This window comes from Carassius gibelio, chromosome B16, assembly GCF_023724105.1.
Source record: "Carassius gibelio isolate Cgi1373 ecotype wild population from Czech Republic chromosome B16, carGib1.2-hapl.c, whole genome shotgun sequence".
In the NCBI taxonomy this organism is placed as follows: domain Eukaryota; kingdom Metazoa; phylum Chordata; class Actinopteri; order Cypriniformes; family Cyprinidae; genus Carassius; species Carassius gibelio.
Window position 1 is genome coordinate 19,810,763 of NC_068411.1, and position 18,294 is coordinate 19,829,056.

The following is an 18,294-nucleotide window of genomic DNA, read 5'->3' on the forward strand; positions in this document are numbered from 1 at the left end:
TAAAATCAGGACATGTTGACACTCATTGGAGCTTAGCTTTGGTCAATTATGCTTGCACACAACATGCAGTATGTTGAATAAATATACTTTTTCTTAATTTTACTACCTGGCCAAATTAACAAACTATTCCTATTTAAACTGGGAATTATAAGAGAAATACTTCAGTCTGTCAGGAAAAGAAAATGTGTTAAATGTTTGTTGATAGGATTTTATGAATATCAGCAGTTCATCTGATTACGATTTGTCTGTCAATGTGATGTAAGTCAGCAGTTATTCATCAAATGATGGAGAAGTGCATTATAACCAGTCATATATCCAAATGCACCATATAGTCGAGCATACTTTCAGTATTTTACAGAGCTGATTCAGGTGTCTCAATCACAGCTTTGATAGAATGTTTTAGAGTCCCAGTCAGATTGTGGTAGTCTGTTGCATTTTCCACAACACTCAGAACTGACCAACAAGACGGAATTACAAAGTAGTTTAGCATACTTTATGTAAGTGAAAAATAGTTTATGTATTTTACAATATACACTACTCATCAATAGTTCAAGCACCAGTAAGGGCCACAAGGATGGTTTAATATGATCCAAAGTGACAGTTAAAGGAGTTGAAGTTTAAGACATTTAAAGACATTTAAATTGTTACAAAAAAATATGGTTTACACATGTATGTTCATTTATGTAGCACAAGTTTTCAGCATAGTTGAATATGAAATGGTTCTTGAGCACCAAATCAGCATCATAGAAGGATTTCTGAAGGATCATGTGACACTGAACACTGGAATAATGACTGTTGAAAATTCAGTTACATTTTGAAAATATTAAAACCGCTTCCTCTTAGGACAAATCGTATATTTTTATGTCTATTTTTTCAGAGCGTGAAGATTCTGACCTACCTAGAGCCACAGAATCAGGAGTATAAGGAGTTTGTCAGTGTTCTAAAATCGGATGCCAAACGGATGTTCAACTTCACCGTGAAGGATTCTTTGGTAAGAAAGATCATTGTGAAGTGCTCTATCATTTTCATTTCATTTTTGGATGTTGTATTATTATGCATTTCTACCAAGACTCTACTGTTTTCTCTTGCCTAGAAATTACTATTTATTTCTATCTTGCTAGAAACTCTATGTGCCTCTATTATAGCCAGGGTTCTCTCATAAAGAGCTTAAAGGGACAAAAAAATTATAAAATTAGTGTTTTTTTTTTTTTTTTTCAGCCAAAATGCATTATGTGTGTTTACAGCTTTTCTGTAATTCTCCTTTATTCACTTAATGATGCACAAAGAAACAGGCTATAATGCACTTTTGCTCTCTTTCTACAAAAATCGTGCTGCTTTGTAAAGGTTGAACATAATTATATATATCTATGAATGTGTGAGGCCCAGAATATGTAATTAATGTGACGTACACATGCTAATTTCTGGTCAAACAGATTTAAGCTTCACAGAGTCCATCAGGAGACTAAAGTCCATGCATTTTAATGAAGGAAAAATATGTTTGGTTATGGAGCTCATGTGTATGATGCATTTTTCTCTTAATGTGTGTTCTGCTTATTGAATTTAATAGAGTAGGGAACATATAATGTGCATGTAGAGAGGTCATTTAGTTCTTCTTTATTTCACAGTGCATTTCAAAACAACGTAGATAAAAATTTCCACATAGACACGTGAAAGAGAACAGGGCTTGTTGAGACGTTTCATGGGATGTTTCAGCTCGAACTCTGTATTTTTATCACTGTTCGCTACCAGACAAACAAGCCATATGAGCACATCTGTCTTCATTTATCTGAGGCTTTGTGGATTCTAATCGAGAGTCTCAGATCATCTTTAAGTGTTTTTCTGGGTCCTATTTCACATTTAGCAAGTGACAGGGGACTCGAGTGAAGCGAAATCTAAAAAGAAAAACTCTTTTACAGTTAAAAAGCAAATCCCTCATCAGTTGTGTTCATTTGCATGTAAATGGATCTCTGCGGGGGTCAAATGGTCAGAATGGATCGGGAGAGAAGATTAAGAGATGAAGCACTTTACCCTGTGCCTCACGCAGTCTGACTTTCATTTTTCATTTTTGTGCCAAATATTTGATGAAGGATTCAAATCAGATCAGGTGTATTTAAAAAAAAACAACAGAAAAATGACATCCTAAGTAGGATTCGTGTCAAGAAAATCTATCTAACACATCCATCAGGACCAGCCTAGTTATGATTCTGAATTTGCTCATCTTTGTATTCATTTGTGTATTTGATTCTTTCAGATGAACATCATCTCAGGTGGTTTCTATGATGGTCTGATGTTGTACTGCAGTGCTCTAAATGAGAGTCTTGCGGAAGGACATGGTCGACCTTCAGGAGAGTCTGTCACAAAGAGAATGTGGAACCGCACTTATTATGGTGAGCACGTGATCTAAGTGAAACCCAAAATCCAGAACATGAGCTCAAGATTTGTCTTTCATAGAAAACGACTATGAAAGACAAATCCACAATCTTTGAGGCAAAGTAAGTTAAAAGGTGATGAAACCTAGGAAAACCCACCACACGGTCAAATTGTTACCTTTTTTTTTTTTAGAAATTTCAAGCCCTTTCAGAAACTGTTTTTATTTTGTCCACAGCTTGAACGTAACAAAAGTTATGGCTCTCTGCCGTTGGCTGATAGCTTTGATTTTCAGGAATGGAATTTTGAGGGGAAAAAAAGGGTTTAAAGTGAGGCAACGAGAATAGAAACACAACAGTCAATTATTACAAGTCTTATTTTAGTCACTGTACATGACCCCAAGGAACTTGCAAACATTTGAATATTAAGTGTATATACCTGTATCTGTTCATAAAACATCACAGATAAGAGCTTGCATGCTCTCCAATTCTTCTCCTGTTCCACTCTGGACTTATTGCTGGACTTAATACATAACCAGACACAGTTCGGGTTGTTACTTTTAATTTTGTGTTCTAAATATGTTTTAGTTCATGCTGTCACCATTTGAACTAAATGAAAGTAATGCATAGCGATATGAAATTGGTGCTGGGGGCCCTTTAAGAATGAGAGATGTCTGTCAGGAGCGCTATATTGCATCATTACACAAACAGATTAAAGTTACAATGAAGAGGACAGTTTTCCGTTGTCTCTGAACTTTTGATCACCCCCTGTATGTTTGGACAGCATGAAAAGAGAACCTTGTAGTTTAAATTTAATTTGTACATTACATTTGCAGCGCACCTGTGCACATAACAGACTTTCATTGGACTCCTCCTCTTTATCATTTGATCCTTCATCTCTGGATGTGAAATAGTCAATTCTAACATCGTTTAGGGCACTGCCATCACCAAGCAGCAGACTGAGACTAGCAAGATCGTTTAAGTGAGCAGCTACTTCAAACTGTGTTGTTCTCTTGCGCTCAGCATCTCACAATATATAATTGCTTTAAATTATAATCATCGTCACATGACCAACATTTACGTTGCATCTCATTTTGTTTTTGTCACGTGATGAAGGTTCATTGACGACAATATTAAGTCATTATTTTCATTGACAAAAGCAACGCTGCATTTGACCTATTTTTTGAATTTCCTGAATTCGTTATCAAGATTTTATCAAGATTTAAAAATTGATTTTTCTACATTTCTAAATTTTTCAGCTTTGATTTGTCACAATTTATACATGCTTTTTTTTTTTTTACAGTGCAGTTTCCCACATGTGTTGCCTATTCAGGTTACATTGCATTTTTTTTTTTTTAAATAATGTTTTGGGTGTGTGTTTGTTTCTGTGTGTTGCGTGCTAATTTTTTATTTTATTCTCCAGTATGTCTTAATTATGCCTATTGTATAAATGTTTTTTGCTTTCTTGTCATTATAATAGGGAAAAATTATTACATTATTTCTATGATTGCTTAAAATAACCCTTACCCTTTAGGCCTTCTGTATATTTTAGCTTAATTAATCATTAAGAGAAAGAGAAACAGGCCTCTGTCTGTGCCAGGTCCAGTTTTGTTTCTATCAATTAAACAGAATATGTAATAATATGCCCTGCAGCAGAAGGTCTGGCATTACAGACCCACAACAAACAGCTATGTGCAGAGACTGATCTGGTGACGCACTTTCCAGAATTATTATGTGACTTCTGTAAGGTCTAAGGTTTAAAAAAAGAAACATGGTCGCACATGTGCATAGACACCCATACAGACACACACTTTAAGCAAAAATACATATCAGTTAATTACAACCTTATGATAGCTCATGCAAAACCTTAATGTTATATCTTACAGCTAGTAGGATTTCCACATGATTAATTTGCTTTATTTCAGCATTATGCAATTCTGTTACTCCAATTTAATGTACTTACGCTTGGTCAACTTAACTTATTAAGGTTGATTCAACTTATTTACTATGGTTGGGCAAAGCTTAATTTAATAGTGTCAGCCCAACTAATTTGCAATGTTTTGGACAATGTTTTTAATAATTAAGTTCATTTTACAAAATAAGTTTAAGTAAACTTAACAAACCTTAATAGAGTCAACAAACAACAAATGAGTTAATTGTACCTGAAAATGTTAAATAATGATGACATAAAATTTGAATAATGCCATATTAGGAATGCCACCCCCTTGCATTAGGACCATGAGCAGCTGATTAATATTTCTTTTCATTCAGACCTTTCTATAAATATAGTAAATCAATTATATCACAAACATATTTGGAACATAAAGCAACATTTCAAACCATTTGTTTTTTGTTTTGTTCTAAAACTTATTAGAACAACTTCATTGCTATGAGTTGTATTACTCATATACCTATCTAATGGTGCTACACTTCTCCAAGAGGGTGACAGAATAACAATTACCCATAATACACTGCAGAAATCCTCAGCCAATGAGATGCAAGTCTGTGTTGGTTTCATTATTACGCAACAATGTTATGTTGGCTGAACAAATAATTTTTAATTAAAGCTGACAATACACACTTTTTTGTTGAATGAACTAGATTAAATCAAGTTCACATTGTTAAATAATTTTTTTTTAAGTAATCATAACATGAACGGATTAAGTAAAATTGGCAAAGGTGAAAGTAAATTTTTTTGAGTGCTGCTTCTCATAACTCATTCTCTCTTCTTGAGCTGTTTCCCTGTGAATGGCGATGAAGTCTCTAAAGGACATGGAGCCCCAAGGTTCCTTTTTCACAATCGTTTGAGTTTTCAGTAGTCATGTACTGTTCATTTTTCCCTTTCATGTCACTTTTTTAAGCATTTCACTGAATTAAATCCCTGATTGTGCTCATTTACAGCTAGTTCCATGAAATATTGCCCAAATATATTCTTTGCTTACAGATCAACCAGCAATTTTACCCATTTGTTTAGACTAATAACCATTGTCCATTAAACTTGCATTTGCACAGTGGGGACTAAAACTCCCCACTGCGAAATTAGGAAGTCTTATTATTAAAATCTAAAAGGTTTGAACAGGAATGATCCACCATTTCTTGATTACTACTGTAATTAAAAAGACATTTGTGAACTAGACTAAAGTTTAGTAAAGTTTCTCTATTTGTTGAAAATCTTAAAAAACATCTTGTCCTTTAGAGACAAAGAGCCTTGGAAGTTGTCCCCATTTAGATGCAAACTGTGCATGATAAAGATACATCATTACAAGTCAAAGTTTCCTTTTATGTTAATTGAAAAAGTTGTATAAACAAAAGATCTGTTGGCATTGTCTGTTGGCTAAAGAATGCATTTGGCATTCAATGCAGCAAACAAATCCAAGTTGGCAATACAAATAAGAGATCTCTTACCCAAATGTGTCATGTTTTTTATTTTTTTATTTTTACAAGATAAAACCAATTAGACATTAAAGACAAACATTTATATGATTTTTTCTATTATCATCCAACCATACACTCATGCATCCTTCCCCGTCAGTATTTGACTTCCCTTAAATTATTGTAAAATCAGCAGGTGTCCTGTTGCCTTGGATCTGCTTCAAATATAAAGAGATTACATGGTTGGTTTGCCCACCCACGCATGAGCCAGGTGTGTTTCTGGAGATGTTCGACCAAAGCTTGTGGTCTGAATAGACCACCACATGAGCCAGACTCCTGTTCCCAGACTCATTCATGCATGCACGGCAGCTTTTCCTGCTCATGTCCTTCTGTGACATTTGATATGGAACAATCTGGACAATATACTGATACTGGCGGCATCGGCTAGTCACAAAATAAATAAATACATCAACATTCAATAATTTTGATTGAAATTTGGGTTAAAATTATTGGGGGAAGCTGTGGCTAGAGACTGGTTAGAGACTTGGACTTGTAACCCGTTAGAGACTTGCACGGTTAGAGACTTGCACTTGTAACCCGAAGGTTGCAGGTTCGAGTCTCGGTGCTGGCAGGAGTTGTTAGTGGGTAGGGAGTTAATGAACAGAGCTCTCTTCCACCCTCAATACCCATGGCTGAAGTGCCCTTGAGCAAGGCACTGAACCCCCAGTTGCTGGATCTATAGCTGCCCACTGCTCCGAGTGTGTGTTCACGGTGTGTTCACTTCTCACTGCTGTGTGTGTGCACTTGAATGGGTTAAATGCAGAGCACAAATTCCGAGTATGGGTTACCATACTTGGCAAATGCCACGACTTTCACTTTCATCTTAAGTTTAGAAATCACCATGATTTGGGTAACTTTAAAGCCTTTGTGTGTGAACTTTCTAAAATATAGAGAAGTTTAGACAACTGAGGGAATTTGCATAGCATTATAGGCAATTTGTCCATAATAATGATGCAAATAAATTAACTAAAACTCAATAGCATCCTCTTACATTTATGACACTTATGATTATTCTTATCCTTACAATATCTACTATTTCATTTAGGACAGTATTTATTGAATTTAGCTTACCTGTCAATGAGAAACTACAAGTTTCAGACGCTATTCATAAGTTTTAAGACGTTTCAGCTGAAACCCAAACATCTTGTAAAAGCACCGCCAGTGTTTTCTTTTCTTTTAGTCTCTGAATATTTTGGCAGTTCTTTGAATTTTGGCTTGAACTTCTGTAACCAAGTCTGATTTTCTTTTAACATGTTCAATGTGTACAGTTTCAGCAAACCCATGAATGGCAAACTCGTCAGTGATTAATATACCTGGTTAAGTGAACGTATTATGACATAAAAAAATCATATAGACTTTATCTTTAAAGTAATCTAGATTGTGCGACCAATGGTATCAGCATCTAATATTGAACCATATCAACATCTGCCTCAATTCCATTAAATCTCATCAGCCTCATCTTTGACTAATTACAGATTGGTGAATGTTTTTGAGGTTATAGTATAACTAACAATTTCTAACAATTGTTGAGAGAGATTATTTTTTGAGTGAAATACATTACTGCATTATTTATGTATATATATTCTTTAAAGACTCCCCGTGTCTCTGATATAAGGTTATATTGTTTTTTTGTTGTTGTTATTGTTTTTTCAGTTCCTGTGCTGTTTTATGAGGTAAGATTATTAAAATATCTTAGACTTAGGGCATTGCTTCTTTTAACTAAAGACAACATTCTTATTCATGCTGTAATAGCAAATAGCATCACTCGCAGAAGATCTGCACAGGCTTTGCAAAATGTGTGACTTTCAATAGAAAGATTTATTTGGCTGCTGACTCCAATTAGAGTTCTGTAAAAATGAAAACGCTCATTCAGACATCTGTAACGGCAGCCATATCAAAAATTGTAATTACTAAGTTACTCTTTGATCCAGCTAGTGCTGTTATATCTTTTAATCCTGTCTTCTAAAGATTGCACTTACAAACTTGGGCACACTAGGTTTTTTACAGCGATATGAAGCCACTGAATAGACCAAAGCACAGAATGTTCTACAAACTTGTTCTGCCTTTTATATGACATTTAAAAGAGGAAGTAGACTTTCTTTAGTTCGCTTATAAAATCATTCACTCTCTTTATTGTAAAGATTATGAAATCGTTTTCAGATCTATTGATTGAGTGCCTAATATTTCAGTTACATTGTGCCAGTTTGCACAGCTGACTCAGAATGGGACTGACTCAGTGGATCAAATCAGTAATGTCTTTCAACTGCCCATTATTTCATGCACCTTTAACTATTTCTTAGAACTTAGTATCTTTTCTAGTATGTTTTTTATATTAATGTCAACATTTTAGGTTAAGTTAAAAGTGTATATATATATATATATATATATATATATATATATAACCAAACCAAATTAACACAAACAAGGGAGAAACTGGGTAATGGGGAGCACATAAGTACAGAAACACAACAAAACAGGTCCTAGGGTGTGACATTTTGCCCCCCACTTGGAAGGTGCGTCCTCGTGCCGCAGGAAAAAAAAAGGGAAGGACAGGTGAGAACTTGGGAGGAGGCTTGGGAAGAGGACGGATACTCACGAGGGGGGTGGCAACCAGAGTCCATGGTGGAGATGATAAAGGGAGGAAACAGAAGGAGCCAGGGTGGAGACGGGAGGGGCCTGGAGCTGGCAGAGCCAGGTGGGACCCAGGCCACAGCCATAATGGTGACCCACGGTGGAGCCGACAGAGGGAGGAGCCATGGTGGAGGAAGAGCTGATGACTTCAGGACTGCGACCGATGGCGGCAGCAGAGCAGGTGGCAGAGAAGCCCGAGATTGAGAGCCAATGAGCCAGGGCGACAGGGAGGATCTAGAGGCCCGAGGCGGAGGAGATAGCTCAGGCGACAGAAGAGGAGGCGGGGATCCGGAAGGCCACTGTGGAGCCGGAGTGACAGAGGACCGAGGTGGAACCAAAGGGAAGGAGGAGCCAAACATAGCTGAAGGAAAGGAGGGACGAGGCACAGCTGGAGGACTAGAGTCATGAGGCACAGATGGTGAGGAGGGTGCTAGAAGCCATGGTGGAGAAACTGAGGCACGGGGAGCACATAGGGACAGAAAACACAACAAAACAGCTCCAGGGATGTATATATATATATATATATATATATATATATATATATATATATATATATTAGTACAGACCAAAAGTTTGGACACACCTTCTCATTCAATGAGTTTTCTTTATTTTCATGACTATGAAAATTGTAGATTTACACTGAACTCACATAAGACACATAAAATATACTGTTTTTCCATATATAATCATTTGAGGTAATCAGACCAACATTAACAAAAATGTTAATGTTGATATAAAAAATATTTGTTTCGTAAAAATGTTACATTTTTGGTTAGTAATATGATAATTTAATAATTTGTATTTATATAGCTATAAAATGACTCCAAGTTAAGTATATAAATAAATACACTTTTGCTTGAAAATGATGAGGTGAAATGTAACTTCCAGATTGTTTTTACTGATGCTTTCAGTTCTATCACAGGTCATTCTCACAATATAGACAAAACCTCATCTATAGCATACAGGTAGATAACAAAGTTTTCAAGGCATGAATACAGCATCTACATCATAGGAGATGGGAAATATGTTTTTTGCTTACTTTATTCAAACAAGTCTTGTTTTCCTGCTTTCAGCATCAGTCTGCCATTTACATTTTCATCCCGGTATGCTGTACTCAAGTAGTTTCCTGTACTTCCTGCTGAGATAGAAATAACACTACAATAAATGACCTGTCTTCAATTCAAATGACTCAAACTACCATTACACTTACACTCATTACATTTTTTGATTACATGGTGCAAACACATATCATCATATATGTGTCTGTGTGTAATGTAAAATTTATGAGTTGAATTTAATATCCTCCAAAATAATCTCTGAGAGAATGTTGGCTGGAGATGTTAAGTGTCAGTTCAGAGATATTTTCCTTTACCCTCCAAAGGGAAATAAGTGCCAAAACATTCACAATCGGAATACAATTTGCACAAGATGGGCAGTCATGGTCCACTAACTGTCTGTGTGTGTGTGTGTGTCCATTCCTTTTATAACTCATGCAGGCTTATTAAAGCTATCCTTATCATCAGCCGATGTAAGGACATCTCACTCTTCCTTTCTCCCTCTCTCTCTCCAATGGCTTTGACATTTCCAGTCTGATGTTTAAGTTTAAGCTTTTCATATCAGTCTAAATGTCACTGTGTGTTTCCTCTGAGCTGGACCCGGCCTCTATCTGTAGCCCATTTAAAGAGGTGAGTGACCTCCACAGGAAATTACAGCCCGCACCTGACCCTCATTGGCAGATGGGCACAACCGGAAGCTTATCAAGAGACTCCATCAGATTTGATTGAACACTTGTATACGCATTCGCTGTGTGTGAACTGATTTACTATGTGTGATTATAATCACTTTGATTACTCATAATGTGACAAAGCGGTTGGTATGGGATGTTATTGTCTTGGCAGAATTATAGCTCACTTGGGATAGTCCAACAAATGTCATTTTTATGTCATTCTAAAATCTGAATATCTTCTTTTTTTATATATGATGAAAAGATTTTCTTTTTTTGGGGTGATTTACATATTGTATTGTACATATTGTAATGCTTTGCTGGAGAGTTTCTAAAGCTACCCTGAGTAAATAACAGTTGGTACAAAGTTCAGATGCTTGATTTCTGACTAGGACCAGAGCAAGGGAGCACATCACACCTATCTTGGAAAAATGGCACTGGCTTCCTGTTCGTTTTCGTATTGATTTTAAAATTCTCATGGGGCTCCTGCTTTATGTGGTTGAACTATATATTCAGATTTAAATTATGGAGTATGTCAAAGTTTTTCTTTTTAATTCTAAATTTTATTTTAGTGCTTCTGATGTGGATTTGTTGCAATGAGCTCTATAACACACTTGCTGCCTTTCCCAGGGGTCACCGGTCTGGTGCAGATTGATGAGAATGGCGACAGAGAGACTGATTTTGCCCTGTGGGACATGACTGACATGAACAGTGGCAACTTTCAGGTCAGTAATCATATATTTTGTCTCACACAGTTTGGTCATTTAGTCATTGGTATTCTCAAATGAACCTAACTTTGAATAGCAATGATGCTTCTGTTGTTAGTAATAGGCAAATGAAATGCAATCTCATTTTTCTTGCAGCCGTTATGTGTGTGTGTCATCCAAACAGTTTTGCCTTTGTTACAGGCTAATTAATTAAAATGTAACACCTGAATCTCAAAACCAAATGGCAGAATGGAGGCATAAATTTAAAACCAAAGTCCCCCCACACTAACCCTCCTTTCTGAAAGACTTTTGATTGGTAATTGGGAGGCCAGGCTGTAAGAAGGTTAATTATAGGATACATATTCAGTCAGGGGAATGCTTTTTGTTTGGGAGCAAGTACAGGATAGATGCTGAATAGATATTAAAGATCTCAGCTGCTCTCTGAATGAAGCTTGTCCCTGTAATTTTACTTAAATACTTGCCTTTTTCAGTTTAACACTTTTGATTGATGTTGCTGCCATTATCAAGCTATTTGTTCACTTCACTTTGGCTTTATGTGAGTTTAAAGAAATCGCTTGATGAGAAGATTTTATTTGTACTGTGTTGACCTCAAGGGGTCAAGGTTCAGTTAGCCCCAGTTGGTAAATGCCATAACTGCAACATCTGGACACACACACACACACACACTCACATACACAAAAAATCTTTCACTATTCACAGGCATTGAAAATTAGCCATATATTCTGTTGGAATAAATTTTTTCAAATGCATTACAAATAGTGTGTGTATGTGTGTGTGTATATATATATATATATATATATATATATATATATATATATATATATATATATATATATATATATATATATATATATATATATACACACACACACACACACACACACATACACACAGACACACACCTTTTCAAGTGTGTCATAGCTCAAGTTAGTCGCCAGCAATGGACTTTTTTGTGTGTATAGCCAAGCAACTGCCATTGGGATTTTCAGTACATATATTTTGTATAGAAATTAAATTATATTTATGTTTGTTCAATTTTTGTGTACATGTGTGCTGCAGATCGTTGCAGTGTATAATGGCACACAGAAGCAGATGAAGATTCTTCCTGGGATGGCTATCCAGTGGCCAGGTGGAAACATTCCCAGGGATGTGCCCCTCTGCGGCTTTAAGAACGACAACCCTGCCTGTCATGCACGTGGGTATCATACACTAGTTCTGCAGTCCAACTGTTTACCTGCATCTCAATATCCTTCACTTTCCCTCTTAAAATTTAGGAACCATCGCAATGCACCAGATGATTTCCATTGTGCTTTTCCTCATCCTCGTCATCATCTTCACTGTGACTGTGTTTATATACAGGTGAGAGCTAGCTAGATGATTCTGATACCTGACCAGATATTTATAAATGTGTATTTGTTCTGCAATTATGGCTGCATTTCAAACACTTACTGTGTGTACACGAACAGAAAGCTGAAGCTGGAGAAGGAGTTGGTCGCTCAGTTATGGAGAATTGCTTGGGAGGACATTCAGATGAGCAATCTGGAAAAGGCCATGAGGAGCACCGGGAGCAAACTCACACTTTCTCTAGTAAAACACAGAAACTGTCTTTTCCAGCTCTCTGTTTTTTATTTATGTAATAATTGTATTTATTATTTATTTCATCATTTCATCTCAGATTAATTTGATTGCTCTCAATCTCTACAGAGAGGTTCGAACTATGGATCACTGCTGACAGCTGACGGTAATTTCCAGATGTTTGCCAAGACTGGCTACTTTAAGGTATCATTCTGACAAGCTCTGGTTTAAATGTTCACATGGTAACATTTTATTTTAAGGTTCAAATTGGTAACATATTTTGTATAACAGTGAACAACATTATTTACAGTGTTAACATTCAGTGTTCATTCAAGATGAAATGTCAAAAGTGTATTAGTATAATTAGTAATTAGAATTAAAATAGATTAAATGCCTTAGCAGTATTTTTCTTTGTTAGTTTCTTGATACCCAGTGCAATAACTAATAATAAAAACGAACCTTATTGTAAAGTGTTACCATTTGTATGCACGTAATAACCTCAAATTGCAAATATCTTTGCAAACATTGTGTGTGTGTGGTACAGGTATACTAACTTGTATAAAAAGTTTTGTCTGAGGGGTAGTTTAAGGGATAGGGGTAGGGTAAGGCGATATGAAATACAGTTTGTACAGTATAAAAACCATTATGTCTATGGAATGTCCCCATAAAACATGGAAACCCAACGTGTGTATATGTTTGTTGCTTCTTCGCCAGGGAAACATTGTGGCCATTAAATACATCAACAGAAAGCGCATGGAGTTAACGAGGAAAGTGTTGTTTGAACTGAAGCATGTGAGTGTGTCAGGCTATTTCATTGTTCTTCTAAAGAATTATTCTGCAAATCCAATTATAATCATTACAATAGATTCACAAACAGCTGACTACACTGTAACAATATTTGTTTTAGAAGTTTTAAACAAAATAGAAAATGTTATTTCAGTCTTTCTACTTAAAAAATGTCAAGTTTAATTCAGTGTTACTTGCAATTAATTAATTGTGAAATTTACTAGCTATTTCGGAGTAAAAAGAACTGTTTCTACACCAGTTTATATTCAGTATAGCTGTAGTGTTTTGTTTTCAAGTATTTGTAAGGATATACTGTGAATAAAAAAATAACAGTGTGTGTTTGTTTTCTAGATGAGAGATGTGCAGAATGAGCATTTGACCCGTTTTATCGGCGCGTGCATCGATCCACCCAACATATGCATCGTCACAGAATACTGCCCTCGAGGCAGCCTGCAGGTACAGACGCTCGTAATTCATAATGTTTCCTCTCCTACTAAACAAAACTGTTACTCTAAAACTGTCCTTTTGATGACATGCTGAGCCACACTCATGCACCAATATAAAAATGTACTAGTAACTGTGGAAGACTTCAGGTTGGCGAAAATCCAAATGAAACCATGTGGAAATGCCCTTAATGTGGAATTACCAGCCTAACAGTGTGGTCACATTAGTGAAATTTCACAGTCATAAAAGGTACATTATCGGTTGTCTGTTGTGCTGTGATGTATGATTTACAGCTCACACAGAATTGATTGTCAAACCAAATAATCTACTGTTGGTCAACTAGAACCTTCTGCATGGGGAAATCTTTCACCCTTATCCCTTTAACTGCCCCACCAAGAAAAAAGCATTAGAAAATGTTTTTGTTTGCATTTCTTATCTCCTTATGTCATTAGTTACCACAATCAATGTATTTTTTTTCAACAAGTCCCATAATTTTTAAAATATCGGCCTCTACCAAATGGTTGATATGTCACTTTATGGCAAAAGTACCGGAATTCATACACATACTATGGAAATCAGAAAATATGAACTATAATGAATGATCAGAAAGTTATATTTCTCAGCAAATAGTACATTCTGACAGCAGAAAGGATTATCTGAAAACATTAGCTTAGCTTTTCTACGTTTACCATAAAGTGACAAATCAACCATTTGGTTGAGCAGGCAGTTAAAGGGTTAAATGTAATTTCCAATCACGAGAATTCCTTTAAGGGACACTGCAGGCATAAACACAGTTTTTTTTTTTTTTCATGCACCTGTCAGTTTTGATATTTTGGGCTTTTTGGTTTTTCTAGGGCTGCTCTCGACTAAGGAAATTTCTAGTCGACTAGTAGTCGTTCATTTGAAGCATTAGTCGGCTAATCATTATAATGAGCCTTTAATTGCCTACATAGCCTAATAAGCGTTCAAACACACGCATAAAGCTTGCCACAATACACCGGCATAATTATGAATGTGTCAGGGAAAAGCAGTAAGGAGACTGCATTAACATTTGAGAAATTTGATAAAATTAGAGCTTTCTTTGTTTTCGGTTTAAGAGATGAAGTTTGCGACACTCATCATCTCCGCAGTAGTGATGCACCTGTATGCATGTTTCATATGGATTACATAATCTGAGAATATTGTTTTCCATTTGAAATGGTTCATTAATAAGAAGATATTTTACTCTCTATAGATATATTTTTAATGTCTGTAAGGCAAAGATATGCACAGAGTTTACAGAGAAAGCGCATCTGTTTGCTGTTATTATTTTACAAATGCACATTTTGTTGTTATTGTGAGTGCACACAAATAAGTGTAGAGTCTTTATCACTGATCTATAATATAGAACATATATACATATAGTTATATATATAGATCAGTGGTCTTTACAGATTTGAAAGATGTATTTCTCTTTATTATTTTAAGAGCAAGTGAGCGCACCGGAGCCTCTGTCTGTGCTGCAGTGAGCGCTGTTCAGCTTCACACTCTGCAGACACATTAATAGCGAACATTTCTCTATAGCATTAGATTGAGCGGTCATGTAAAGTTTCTTATACTTGCATATATCAGATGATTAGCCATGTTTAAGGTCATGCTCAATGTACTGTATTACCATAGACCAGCTGTTAACATTCTGTCCATCACAGACTGCGTGACTTCGCCCGGGGAGGATTTTTTTTCTTCATTTTTTTCTGCGACTAATATATATAAAATATATAGTTTTCTGTCTGTTCTAAGTATCTTCTAAATTATGGAGTCAAAAAAAAAAACTATTTAAAAGATTATTGAAACTGACTTCATCCAGTGTTCAGATTGTTTAACTAGAAATGTATGCAAATTAGCACATATTAAGTTCTATAATATAAGTTCTCTCAAGCACTTTATTTTAATATTTTTTTCTCTAATTCCGTTGTACATTTGTAAGTCTAAATACTTGTTGTATGTATATATATGTATGTATATGCACTTATCTCAGATTTTTCTGCACCTGTCTACAGGACATTCTGGAGAATGAAAGCATCACATTAGACTGGATGTTCAAATATTCACTAGTCAGTGACATAGTAAAGGTAGAGGCCCTTTTCTACTTTCAACGTGCATTTATTCTCCATGATAACTTGCCAAATGTGATTAAATTCATTTTTCTGATTGTGCTCCGTCTATTGCTTTCTTTTATTCTTTCATATCTTTCTCTTCCCTCAGGGCATGGCTTTCCTTCACAACAGTGTGATTGTATCCCATGGTAACCTGAAATCATCCAACTGTGTTGTTGACAATCGTTTTGTGCTAAAAATCACTGACTATGGGCTGTCCAGCATCAGGACAGAGTCAGACACCGAGGACGCCCACTCTTATTTTGCACGTCAGTCATGTGACCTTTCAGCTTTGTCATTTCGTGTCCGTTTGACTCAAGTGGCCACGATTTCCACAGCACATACCTGCAAACCTCAGTCTCAGATTCTGTTGTTCACTGTCAGTCACTGTCTGTATCTGTGTGCATCTGCATAGGTAAGCTGTGGATGGCTCCAGAGCTGTTGAGAATGGAGTGCTTTCCTTCAGGAGGCACACAGAAGGGCGACATCTACAGTTTTGGCATTATCCTTCAAGAGGTGGCTCTGCGGAGAGGAGTCTTTTACCTGGAGGGAAACTCACTTAGCCCCAAAGGTCAGAGATCCAATCTTACCAATACACGTTATGCATTACATGTTTAGCCTAAATCTGCCCACCTCCAGCTTGTTTTGACCTTTTATCCTAAACCTTAAACATTTAGACACCCTCACATTGCTTAAAACCTGTATGACTTTCAGTAAACCAAAACAAAATATCCATACAGTTGAAGTCAATGGGTTCCAGTATTGTTTTGGACCTTAGGGACTCTTATGTATAGACAAAAATAGCTGAAATATATAGCTATACCCATAGGCGCAGGAAGTGGTGGTGCTGAGGGTGCTGCAGCTCCCCCTGTTTTCTTTTTTCTGTGGGCGACTGTTTAACTGTTGGGAATAATAATAAAAAAATTGGAGTGTCTATTTACACTAAGTGCAAATAGGTCACCCTTTTGGCAGAGATACCAGCTTCACCCACCAACATGTGATTGGGAAGGTCAAGATTACAAAATCACTCCGTCAGTTTAAGTGGTGCAGATGATAAAGTGTGTGTCACATTGCTTTTGAAGGGATCGACCCGGGTTCGAATCTGCCTTATGGGAAACCTTTTTTTAGAAAAGCATTTTAAATCAATAAGTTATTATTGCATATTGTTTTATAATGTATTACGGTGCTGACGTGAAGATAAATGCCACTATTTGCAATAAGTAATTAGCAGAATAGCATACTATTTTAACATAGTAAGAATAGAATTTAGCTATTTGCACTTAGTGTAAATAGCATATCATAAAAGAATACTGCTGTTTCACTTATGTAAATATATCGCGCTAACCTTCACGTGAAAATTCAAATAATCAATTGTTTTTACTTCTTTGTGAGAATTGGGATCTGAAATCATTGATCCTTCATTGTCTGAAACAGTTTGATGAGGATGTTATTCCGCTTTTTTCCAAAATGCTTTAAAATATTGATGCACAGCTCTGCACTCAGAACACTCACGCAAATTACCCTCGAGAGCCACCGCAGGGACAGGAATCAAAGCCGCTAATGAACCAGGTTCTTCAGAGAGGTCAACAAATACACAACCAGATGACAGTCAAAGCTGTGCTCACGCACATGCACATGAATATTCTCATCCTCTCTTTATCACAAACACATCAAAGATGATTCTTTAAACATATAGTTGTATGCATAAGAACACCCTGACACACTCTTAATTTGCCAGTCCACTACCCTTTTCACCCAGCTGCCTGTGAGTTTGTCTGAAGAGGAAGACACTTGACATTATCTTGTCATCCTGCCAACATCCTCACACACATTGCATCCGCTGCTTCTGGTTCTCTTGTTTACAGAGAACAACCCTTAGAGTGTGAAGAGCTCTCATTCATACATAGAATTTATTATGTATCAAACTTTTGCATTTTGATTCCATATGATTATACAGAGTTGCTAATTGCCATAAAAAATGAAAATCACCACATACTAAAACGTCTCTATTGCATCTATAATGTAAATGAAATGAAAGCAAAGCTGTATAAATCACTGCCACTTTACATCACTTACAGAGACACTAAAAGGTTCATTTGCTATGTGTCTCTCTCAGACACATATATCCATCCACGCTTGTCTCTTTCACTCTTTTTCCTTTTGTTATCTAATTCATGGATTTAATCAAATGGGATTCAGAATACAGACCAGTGAGTGATGAGTGTGTGTGTGTGCTTTTATATCAAGAAAAGACTTGCACACACAAACACAGATCATGTGCTGTCAGCGTCCCTGGAGCTTGTGATCTCAGCACTATAATCAGAACTGACGCAGAAGAGGAGATCATATCAATCTTCACACGTGCATTTGTGCACCTTGGTAATGAGATCACTGTTGGTGAAGATTACGGTTCTGGGCTGGGGTTCCAATCAGTCTGGTCAGTGTATTCCTGGTCAACCAATCAACCTGGCACA

The 18,294-nt window shown here is 36.3% G+C and overlaps 1 protein-coding gene across 2 annotated transcripts in view; it reads left to right on the plus strand.

Annotated features, from left to right (window-relative positions):
* Positions 1 to 18,294, plus strand: part of npr1b (natriuretic peptide receptor 1b) — a 35,865-nt gene that overhangs the window by 12,293 nt on the left and 5,278 nt on the right. For both annotated transcript variants that reach the window (XM_052578179.1, XM_052578177.1), the window contains exons 4-15: positions 878 to 991; positions 2,252 to 2,387; positions 10,783 to 10,877; positions 11,940 to 12,075; positions 12,155 to 12,239; positions 12,347 to 12,467; positions 12,585 to 12,659; positions 13,170 to 13,247; positions 13,593 to 13,697; positions 15,725 to 15,796; positions 15,930 to 16,089; positions 16,236 to 16,391. In XM_052578179.1, the coding sequence (XP_052434139.1) occupies positions 878 to 991; positions 2,252 to 2,387; positions 10,783 to 10,877; positions 11,940 to 12,075; positions 12,155 to 12,239; positions 12,347 to 12,467; positions 12,585 to 12,659; positions 13,170 to 13,247; positions 13,593 to 13,697; positions 15,725 to 15,796; positions 15,930 to 16,089; positions 16,236 to 16,391 (1,333 nt within the window). The remainder of the gene's footprint in view (positions 1 to 877; positions 992 to 2,251; positions 2,388 to 10,782; positions 10,878 to 11,939; positions 12,076 to 12,154; positions 12,240 to 12,346; positions 12,468 to 12,584; positions 12,660 to 13,169; positions 13,248 to 13,592; positions 13,698 to 15,724; positions 15,797 to 15,929; positions 16,090 to 16,235; positions 16,392 to 18,294) is intronic.